Genomic DNA, 11681 nt, shown 5'->3' with positions numbered 1-11681 from the left:
TGGTGTGTCTTTGCTTATGTTATTCCATCTTTCAAGAAATGCCCTCTCTCTCCATCTTTCCTGTCTTTAAGGCCCATTTCAAACACTGCATCTTCCATGAAGCTTTCTCTGACCCTCTGGATGTTACTGCCTTGTTCTTGAACCTCTGTAACACTCTGTGGTTCTCTTATGGCCCATATCCCTCTCCACTGGATCACAGTCACTGGTATCCTTCATTCTCCTTGTTTCTCAGGGAGGTGTATAGACAAACACTTCTCCCCCACTCCTCAGGCTTTCTTGAGGAAGGGTTTTCCTCCTGACTGAGACCTTCTTCCTCCTCCCCACAGAGATGGAGTGAGCCTCTCCCCACCTTTTTTCCCCTCCGGGATCTGCCTGTCTACGCGGTGGAGATGCTTTGTTCTGCTTGGCAGTAAAGGCCCTGGTTCCGCAGGCGAGCCTGAGGTTGTCGGCACTACGTGGGCTGTACATTCACCCACTTCTAAAGTTCAGTATTAGGAGGCCGCTGTCGCCACACATTGAAGCCAGGATTTCCCTTCCAGGTTTTATCAGCAAACAAAGCTAAGATTTTCATCTGCTTGAATATTTATCTCACAACTGTTTTCAAACTCAGACAGGGAAAAGGAGAGGTTCAAGCTGGGTGCCTTCTAACCCCAACAATAAGAACTCACTGTTTCTTGAATCTTCTGCAGCTCCTAGCAAATATCATTGTACAGACAGGCACTCAAAAAACATTTATCCAATTGAATCAAAAAATATAATCAATGTGCATAAAATTCATGGAATAAAATTTTTCTTATGCTTATGTCCCCGTAAACCATAACTTAAATGTCTCTTTGTAATGTTAACAAAATACAAATTATTCTGTATGTAACATAAAATATTTATTTCCTATTTACATTTCCATTTGTATGTAAATAATTGCACATCATATCACATATCAAAAAAAAAGAAAAGAAAAAAATATAAACCTTAAAAGTCAGTGAAGAAAGATCACACCGTCTGATATTAATCAGCAGTCTCGTAGCTCTCGTTTCTTGCCCTTTTTTGATTTTCTGGTTGTTTCTTGACGAATGGTATCATACTCCAATATGGCCATTTTGGAAAGTCTCTGTAAGTATTGAGATGATGCTCCAGTGAGAGGATCGCTGAAGCCAGAACCTGTGAAGAAAAAAAGCTCAGATATTAAAATTAAATTAAGCACACATGAATGATATTCTCTAAAACACAGTGCAAACAAAATCTCCATTCATCAAGTGACCACTAAACACAACTAGTTCTTCACAGAACACATTCTTTGAAGCAGAAACGCCACTGCTTACTTTCTAAAATGACTGTGATAGCAAGTCCTCTCAAAAAATATTTAACTAAAAGAAAACTGTAATGCTTGTATTTAATTATATAAAACTAAATCTGTGTCTGTAATGTGCTTCTTAAAACATGGGATGGCTGTGGAATTTATTCCAAAGTAAGAGGCACAATCTCCATAACTAACTTGTTGCATACTTTATACGCTTATCAAGTAATTTTCTCCAAATAAAACCATTTCTCATATATGCTAAGTGAAGTAAAATAGTAAAATTGTAATGTAAAATAAGTCATTCACTAACCGAAACAGCATTAATCAAGCTTCTAGTATAGAATGGTAGTAATTACTACCATAAAGAAAATATTACAAAACTTGTGCGATGCAGCAAAAGTTGTACATAGTTTTATACCTTAAAATTCTTATGTTAGAAAAGAAAGCTGAAAATTAACAATCTAGGTATAAGACACACATTAGGAAAAGAATAAACCCAAAGAATATGGAAGGAAAAAGATAATACAGAAAAGAGGAGAAATCAATGAAGTAGAAAACAAACTTACCATAAGAAAGACTTTTAAAAAGATAAGAGTTCTTCATTGAAAAGACTAATAAAAAAGGAAAGCCTCTGGTGAGATTAATCAAGAAAATAAAGCAGAAGGAACAAATAAATAATATTAGGAGAAGAGTGACAGAAGTACAGATAGAGCAAAGACTAAACTTTATACCAATAAATTTGAAAACTTAGATGAAAAGCAAAAAATTCTAGAAAATATAACTTACCAAAATTGATTGAAGAAGAATTAGAATGCCTTAAGAGTCCTAAAATTAAAATGATTGAAACAATATTAAAAGTTTCCTCCAGAGAAAACAAATGACGCAAATGATTTTACAGATGAATTCTATCAGACTTTCAAGAGAGCGATCATTACAATTTTCGGGCATGTCCTTCAGAGAACAGAAAGACTGGAATACTCCCCAATTCACTCCATGCAGCCATTATAATCTTGACACTGAATCCAGACAAGGACAGGACAAAAAGGAAAATTAGTGGCAATCTCACTCATTAACATCACAGAAAATCCCAAACAAAATACTGGCAAATTAAATACGGCAGTACATAAAAAGATAGTAAATCATGCCTATATTGGATGTTTCCAAGGAATGCAACAGTGTCTTAACATTACAAAATCTACAAATGTTATATTCTTCACATTGAAAAATTAAACAGAAAATCACATGATCATCTCAATCAATTCAGAAAAATTTGATAAAATTCAACTCTCATTTATAAAAATAAAAAAAAACTCTTGGCAAATTAAAGAGAACTTCTTTACCTTGATAAAGGATATCTACCCAAAACCTACAGCAAGCATCATTCTTAATGAGAAACATTAAAGGCATTTTCTTTAAAATCAGAGACAAGTCCAAAATGCCTACTGTTCTTTCATATTCACCATTGTATTGGTGGTCCTAGCCAGTTTAGTAAAATAAGAAAAATAAAGACATTGGATTTGGAGAAGAAACAAAACTGACATTATTCACAGACAATTATGATAATCTACATAGATAACCCAAAATTTTATATATATAATTATATATATATTACATTTTATATATATATATATTACATTTTATATATATATAACTGGAAATAATAAGAGACTTTAGCAAAGTGGATGGCTGTAAGAACAAATTGCAAAAATTAACTACATTTCCAAATATCTGCAATAGAAAGTTAAAAATTTTAATTAAAAAAGAATTGTGGCAGACTACTAATTATTCTTTCAAAACTTTATATTCTTTCTTCCACAACAGAATTTTAGCTGAGCACGTGGCCATCCAGGTAGGGATTACATTTCTCAGCTTGCTTTGGAGCTAAGCATAGCCTTGTTAATAAGTATGGACCAGTGAGATATGAGTAAAGGTGCAACTTTCTGGTTATGTTTGATTTAAATTATAATCCTCTTACCCTAGATTTCTGTTCTTTCTTCCTTCCCTTGGCTGGGATTCAGACATGGCAATGACCCCCTTGCAAACAAAGACAAAACCCTACAGGTTGGTGAAGCAACAAGGTAAGATGACTCTGGGTTCCTGAATGACAAGACAGAGTAGACCCGCTTCACTAGCTTGGACCACTCACCTTTGGAAATTAGAGAAAAATAAACTATCTTATTTAAACCACTATAGTGTGGAGGTCTTTTTGTTTCAGCAGCCTGGGCTGCTGTTAACATTCTTGTACATTTCTTTTGGTACACATGTGCACTCAGTTCTGTTGGGTATATAACTAGGAGTAGCACTGCTGAGTCATAAAGTATGTATTTTAATATATACTGCCAAAGAATTTTTGAAAGTCATTATACCAATTAACACTTCTACTGGCAGTAATGAGCATTCCAATTGTTCCCATCCTTCCTAGCACTCGGTACTGTCAGTCATTTTCATTTTAGCTATTCTGGTAAGTGTCTATGGAGTGTAGCTATTTCTGGTAGGTGGTATGGAGTTGTAATCTTAATTTTCTTGATAATAAATTATGTTAAGCACCTTTTAATATGCTACTGGCCATGTGAATATCCTCTTTTGTAAACTCCCTATTCAAGTCTTTTATTCATTTTTAAACTTACGTTCTTTTTCTTATTGATTTGTAGGAGTTCTTTATATGTACTGAATATGAGTCCTTTGTTGGACATATATAATTGCAAGCACATTCTTCCACTCCACAACTTGCCTTTTCACTATATTAAATAGGTCTTTTAGTGAAAAGAAGTTCTTAATTTTAATGAAGCCCAATTTAACAATCTTTCCCTTTTGATTAGTGCTTTTTTTGTGCCATATTTAAGAAATCTTTGCCTGTCCCAAAGTCATGAAGATATTCTCCTATGTCAACTTGTAGATTTTTTTTCCTTCACATTTAGGTCTATTATCTATCTGGAATTGACTTTTGAGTACAGTGTGTGATAGGGGTCAAAGTTCATTTCATTCCACATGGATATTCAATTGAAAAGACAATCCTTTCCTCAATTCATTGTAGTGGCACCTTCGTTGTAAAATCAGGTGATTACATATATGTGAATCAGTTTCTGGATTCCCAATTCTACCCCTTTAGTCTAATTGTCTGTGCTTGCACCAATACCACACTGGTTTAATGACTATTGTTTTCTAATAAGTTTTGATATCTGATAACATAAGACCTTCATCTTTGTTTTTACCTTGTTGTCTTTGCTCTTCTTATTCTTTGTATTTCCACATAAATTTTAGAATTGCCAGATCAGTTTCCACCCAAAAAAAGCCCACTGAGGTTTAATTGGGATTGCATGAATCTAGAGATCATTTAGTAGAGAATTGAGATCTTTAAATATTGAGTCTTCCCATTTATGGAAAAAGTATATCTGTCTATTTAGTTAGGTCTTTAATTTTTCTCAGTACTGCTTCAAAGATTTCTGTGTAAAGGCCCTGCACAACTTTTATTATGTCTATTCCTAAGCAATTGAGATTGCTTGGTGCAATTGCAAATAATATCTTAGAATTTTATTTTGTAATTGCTTTTCCTCATTTATAGAGCAACAACTAATTTTTATTGACTTACTAAATTGATTATTAATTCAAATAATTAATCTAGAATGTTTTGGATTTTCTAAATATCCAATCATGCCATGTATAAAAAATAAGTTTTCAATCCATGTATCTTTAATTTCTTTTTCTTACCTTATTCAACTGGTTAAGGATCTTTAGTACAATGTTGAATAGGCCATTTGTCATTTTTATATCTTCCTCAGAGAAATATCTATTCAATTTGACCATTTTTGGTCATTTTCTAATTTACATTTCTTTGACCATTTTCTAATCAGGTTATTTTTTTTTTGTTATTGAGCTGTAGAAGTTTCTTATATATTCTGGATATTAACCCCTAATCAGATATATGATTTGCAATTATTTTCTTTCATTCTGTAAGTTGCCTTTCACTCTGTTGACTATTTCCTTTGATACGCAGAAATTTTTAGGTTTGATGTCATCCCATTTGTCTATTTTTTATTTTGTTGCCTGTACTTAGGGTGTCATATCCAATAAATCATTGCCAAATTCAATGTCTTGAAGGTTCCCCGTTTTCTTCTAGGAGTTTAATAGTTTTGGGTCTTATGTTTAGGTCTTTAATATATTTTGAGTTGATTTTGCATATGGTGTAAAATAAGGGTCCAATTTCACTCTTTTGCATGTGGATATCTAGTTTTCCCAACATCATTTGTCAAAGAGACTGTCCTTTCCCTATTGTGTGGTCTTGGCACATTTGTTGAAAATCATTTGGCCATATATGCAAAGTTTTATTTCTGGACTTCCTATTCTTTTCCATCGGTCTACGTATCTATCATTATGCCAGTACCATACCATCTTAATTACTATTAAGTATGTTTTGTAGTATGTTTTCAAATCAGGAAGTAGGAGGCCTCCAACCTTGTTCTTTCTCGATTGTTTTGGCTATTCAAGGTCCTTGAGATTCCATATGAATTCTAGGATAGATATTCTATTTCTGCAAAAAATGTCATTGGGATTTTGATGGGGATTGCATTGAATCTGTAGATTGCTCTGGATAGCATGGACATCGTAACAATATTGTCTTTCAGTCCACAAGCGTGAGATGTCTTTCCACTTATTTGTAACTTATTTGATTTCTTTTAGCAATATTTTGTAGTTTTCAGTGTATAAGTCTTTAACCTCTTTGGTTAAGCATATTCCTAAGTATTTTATACTTTTTGATTCTATAGTAAATGCAATTGTTTTCTTAATTTCCTTTTCAAATTGGTCATTGTTAGTATATAGCAATACAATTGACTTTTGAGTGTTGATTTTGTATCCTGAAACTTTGCTGAATTTGTCTATTAGTTAAAACAGTCTTTTTTGTGGAATCTTTAGGGTTTTCTACATACAAGACCACGTCATCTGCGAACAGAGATAATTTTACTTCTTCTTTTCTTATTTATACGCCTTTTATTTCTTTTTCTTGCCTAATTGCTCCAGTAGGAACTTCCAGTACTATGTTGAACAGTAGTTACAAGAGTGGGCATCCTTGCCTTGTTCCTGATCTTAGAGAAAATGATGTCAGTCTTTCCCCATTTTACTGTAATATTAGCTCTGGGCTTTTCATATATGGCTTTTATTACATTGAAGTAAATTTCTTCTATTCCTAGTTTGTTGACTGTTTTTATCATGAAAGTGTGTTAAATTTTGTCAAATGCTTTTTCTTCATCCATTGAGATGATCATGTGGTTTTTGTTCTTCATTCTGTTAATGTGATACATTATATTGATTTATTTTTTGTACCATCCTTTATTTTTTGAATCATCTTTGCATTTCAGGTATGAATCCCACTTGGTCATGGTGTACAATCTTTTTAATATGCTGTTGAATTCAGTTTGTTGGTATTTTGTTTAGGATTTTTGCATCAATACTCATCAGAGATATTGGTCTGTAGTTTTCTTTTCTTATTGTATCTTTGTCTGGTTTGGGTATCAGGGTAATGCTGGCCTCATAGAATTAGTTAAGGAGTTTTCTCTCCTCTTCAGTTCTTTGGAAGAGTTTGTGAAGGATTGGTATTAATTCTTTAAAAGTTTTGTAGAATTTGCCAGTGAAGCCCTCTGATCCTGGGCTGTTGTTGTTGCGAGGTTTTTGATAAGTGCTTCAATCTCCTCACTAGTTATAGGTCTGACCAGTTTTGTATTCCTTCATGATTCAGTCTTGGAAGATTGTATGTTTCTATCAATTTATCCATTTTTTTCTAGGTTACCCAATCTGTTGACACATAATTGTTTATAGTAGCCTCTTATAATCCTTTTTATTTCTTGACATCAGTTATGTCTCTTCTTTCATTCCTAATTTTAGCTATTTGAGTCTTCTCTCTTTTTTTCTTAGTTAGTCTAAGGGTCTGTGAACTTTGTTGATCTTTTCAAAAAAGTAAATCTTGGTTTTGTTAATTTTTTTTCTATTCTCTATTTCATTTATCTCTCCTCTAATTTTTATTATTTCCTTCCTTCTGCTAATTTTGGGCTTAGTTCTTCTTTTTCTAGTTCCTTGAGGTGTAAGGTTAAGTTGCTCATTTGAGATCTTTTTCCCTTTTTTTTTTTTTTTTTTTTGTGAGGAGATCAGCCCTGTGCTAACATCCGCCAATCCTCCTCTTTTTTTGCTGAGGAAGACGGCCCTGGGCTAACACCTGTGCCCATCCTCCTCCACTTTATATAGGACGCCGCCACAGCATGGCTTGCCAAGCAGTGCGTCGGTGCGCTCCCGGGATCCGAACCAGCGAACCCCGGGCCGCCGCAGCGGAGCGCGCACACTTAACCCTGCTTGCGCCACTGGGCCGGCCCCCTTTTACCCTTTTTTAATGTAAGCACTTACTGCTATAAACTTCTCTCTTAGCGCTGATCTCACTGCAACCTATAATTCTTGATATGTTATGTTTTTGTTTTCATTTGTCTCCAGATATTTTATAAATTCCCTTGTGATTTCTTCTTTAACTTATTAGTCGTTTAAAAGTGTATTGTTCGCTGTAGGTTTTTTGAAGATACTCTTTATCAAATTAGGAAAGTTCTCTTCTGTATCACAGTTGGCTAAAAGTGTCTTTAATCATGAATATTGAATTTTATCAAAATATCTTTTGCATATCAAAGTGAACATAAGAGACTTCTCCTTCATTCTGTTAATAAGACAAATGACACCAATTGTTTTATAATGTGGAACCAACTGCACATTCCTTAGACAAATCTGACACAGTTGTGTCGTATTATCCTCCTTAAATATCGCTGAATTTGAGTTGATAATGTTTTGTTTAGAACTTTTATCTCTATTTTCACAAGAAAGATTGGTTTATAATTTTACTTTCTTATAATGCCAAAGTCAGGTTTTGGAATCAAGGTTATGAGCCCTCAAAAAACGGGTCATTAAGTTCCCTCTTTTTCTATTCTCTGGAAGAAGTGATGTAACATTGTTTTTTTAAATTAAATGTTGGAAAAATTCACCAGTGACACCCTCTGAGCTGAGAGTTTTTTGTTTGTGTGAAGGTTTTTAATGAAGGATTCAATTCTTTAATAGAGACAAGACTATGCAGATTTTCTTTCTTCTTGTGTCAATTTTGCTAAGTTGTTTTTTTTCAAGAAATTTATCTATTTTATCTAAATTGTCAGATTTATTGGCATAGTTATTCACAGTGGCCTCATTATCTTTTTAATATCTACAGGACATGTAGTAATGATTTCGTTTTCATTTACGATATTGGTAATTTCTGTGTCTCTGTGTGTGTGTGTTTCTCTCTCTCTCTCTCATCAGCCTTGCTAGACATTTATCAATTTTATTCAAATTTTCAAAAACTAACTTTTGGCTCTGTTGATTTTTCTCTATTGAATATTTGTTTTCTACATTGATTTCTGCTCTTTATTATATCTTTCTTTTATTATCTTTGGATTTAATATGCTGTTCTCTTGCTAACTTCTTAGGATGGATTCTTAAATCATTGACTTTAAGCCTTTCTTCTTTTCTAATACATGCACTTCATACTATAAATTTCTCTATAAGCTATGGTTTTGCTGCGTTCCGCAAGTATTGATGTATCATATTTTCATCATCATTCAGTTCATATGTAATTTCCATTATATTTCTTCTTTGACTCATGGGTTATTTGGAAGTACATTTCTTAATATCCAAACATCTGTGGGATTTTATAGTTATCCTTAGTTATTGATTTCTAGGTTAATTCCACTGTGGTCAGAGAACACACGCTATATGATTTCACTTGATATTTGTTTTAAAATCTACCATAATGATTGTGCATTTGTCTATTTCCTTTTCAGTTCCATTACTTTTATCTTTATGTATTTTAAGTCTATGTTATTAGAGCATACAAATTTCGGATGGTTAAATATTTCTGTTGTATTAACCCTTTTGTCACTATGAAATATCATTCTATCTATCATAATACTTCTTGCTTTGAAGTCTATGTTGTTTGATGTTAGTGTAGCTACACAAGCTTTCTTTTGGTTAGTGTTTCCATGGTTTATATTTTTCCATCCTTGTACTTTTTTTTTTGGTGAGGAAGATTCGCTCTGAGTTAACATCTGTCACCAATCCTCCTCTGTTTTTGCTTGAAGAAGATTAGCCCTGAGCTAACATCTGTGTCAATATTCCTCTATTTTGTACGTGGGTCACCACCACAGCATGGCTTGATGAGTGGTATAGTCCACGCCCCAGATCCGAACCCAGGAACCCGGGCGCCAAAGCAGAGCTGGACTTACCACTACACCACAGGGCCAGCCCCCATCCTCATACTTTTTATCTTTCTTGCCTTATATTTAAGGTGTGCCTCTTGTAAGAAGTATAAAGTTATTTTTCTCAGTCTGATAGTCTTTCTTTGTTAAATTGAAATATTTAGTCTACTTATATCTAATGTAATTATTATGTTTAATTTTATTTTATTTATTTTTATTTTTTTTTAATTTTTTGTTTATTGCAGTAACTGGTTTATAACATTGCATAAATTTCAGGTGTACATCATTATACTTCTATTTCTGCATAGATTACATCATGTTCACCACCCAAATACTAATTACAACCCATCACCACACACATGTGCCAAATTATCCCTTTCTCCCTCCTCCCTCCCCCCTTCCCCTCTGGTAACCACCAACACAATCTCTGTCCCTATGTGTTTGTTTATTGTTGTTATTATCTACTACTTAATGAAGGAAATCATATGGTATTTGACCTTCTCCCTCTGACTTATTTCCCTTTGCATAATACCCTCAATGTCCATCCATGTTGTCACAAATGGCTGGATTTCATCGTTTCTTATGGCTGAGTAGTATTCCATTGTGTACATATACCACATCTTCTTTATCCATTCGTCCCTTGATGGGCACTTAGGTTGCTTCCAAGTCTTGGCTATTGTGAATAACGCTGCAATGAACACAGGGGTGCAGTATCTTTACACATTGGTGTTTTCATGTTCTTTGGATAAATACGCAGCAGTGGAATAGCTGGATCATATGGTATTCGATCCTTGATTTTTTGAGGAATCTCCATACTGTTTTCCATAGTGGCTGCACCAGTTTGCACTCCCACCAGCAGTGTATGAGACTTCCCTTCTCTCCACATCCTCTCCAACACATGTTGTTTCCTGTCTTGTTAATTATAGCCATTCTGAAGGGCGTGAAGTGATATCTCAATGCAGTTTTGATTTGCATTTCCCTGATAGTTAATGATTTTGAACATCTTTTCATGTGTCTGTTGGCTATCTGTATATCTTCTTTGGTGAAATGTCTGTTCAGGTCTTTTGCCCATTTTTTAATTGGGTTGTTAGATTTTTGTTGTTGAGATGCATGAGTTCTTTATATATTTTGGAGATTAAGCCCTTATCAGATGTATGGTTTGCAAATATCTTCTCCCAATTGTTAGGTTGTCTTTTCATTTTGTTGATGGTTTCCTTTGCTGTGCAGAAGCTTTTTAGTTTGATGTAGTCCCATTTGTTTATTTTTTCTATTGTTTCTCTTGCCCAGTCAGACACGGTGCTTGAAAATATGTTGCTAAGACCGATGTTGAAGAGCAGACTGCCTATGTTTTCTTCTAGAAGTTTCATAGTTTCAGGTCTTACATTCAAGTCTTTAATCCATTTGGAGTTAATTTTTGTGTATGGTGTGAGGTAAGGGTCTACTTTCATTTTTTTGCATGTGGCTATCCAGTTTTCCCAACACCATTTGTTGAAGAGACTTTCTTTTCTCCTTTGTATGTTCTTGGCTCCTTTGTCAAAGATTAGCTGTCCATAGATGTGTGGGTTTATTTCTGGACTTTTGATTCTATTCCATTGATCTGTGTCTCTGTTTTTGTGCCAGTACCATGCTGTTTTGGTTACTATAGCTTTGTAGTATATTTTGAAATCAGGGAGTGTGATACCTCCAGCTTTCTTCTTTTTTCTCAGGATTCCTTTTGCTATTTGGGGTCTTTTGTTGTTCCATATAAATTTTAGGATTCTTTGTTCTATTTCTGTGAAAAATGTTGTTGGAACTTTGATAGGGATTGCATTGAATCTATAGATGGCTTTAGGAAGTATGGACATCTTAACTATGTTAATTCTTCCAATCCAAGAGCATGGAATATCTTTCCATTTCTTTGTGTCTTCTTCAATTTCCTTCAGCAATGTCTTATAGTTTTCAGTGTACAGCTCTTTCACCTCTTTGGTTAAGTTTATTCCTAGGTATTTTATTCTTTTTGTTGCAATTGTAAATGGGATGGTATTCTTAATTTCTCTTTCTGCTACTTCGTTGTTAGTGTATAGAAATGCAACTGATTTTTGTATGTTGATTTTGTATCCTGCAACTTTACCATATTTGTTTATTACTTCTAA

General features: G+C 33.9%; 1 protein-coding gene across 1 annotated transcript in view; it reads right to left on the bottom strand.

Moving 5' to 3' along the window:
* Positions 1-866: 866 nt before the first annotated feature.
* C31H8orf89 (chromosome 31 C8orf89 homolog) overlaps positions 867-11681 on the bottom strand; it is a 51984-nt gene continuing 41169 nt past the window's right edge. The window contains exons 6-7 of the mRNA XM_087420359.1: positions 2084-2122; positions 867-1158 (exon numbers count right to left, since the gene is read on the bottom strand). Coding sequence (XP_087276485.1) covers positions 1010-1158; positions 2084-2122 — 188 coding nt within the window. The 3' untranslated portion in view covers positions 867-1009. The remainder of the gene's footprint in view (positions 1159-2083; positions 2123-11681) is intronic.

This window comes from Ceratotherium simum, chromosome 31, assembly GCF_057802395.1.
Source record: "Ceratotherium simum simum isolate JZ-2026a chromosome 31, ASM5780239v1, whole genome shotgun sequence".
In the NCBI taxonomy this organism is placed as follows: Eukaryota; Metazoa; Chordata; class Mammalia; order Perissodactyla; family Rhinocerotidae; genus Ceratotherium; species Ceratotherium simum.
Note: the sequence above shows the minus strand (reverse complement) of the source record. Positions and strands in the feature narration are given on the sequence as shown.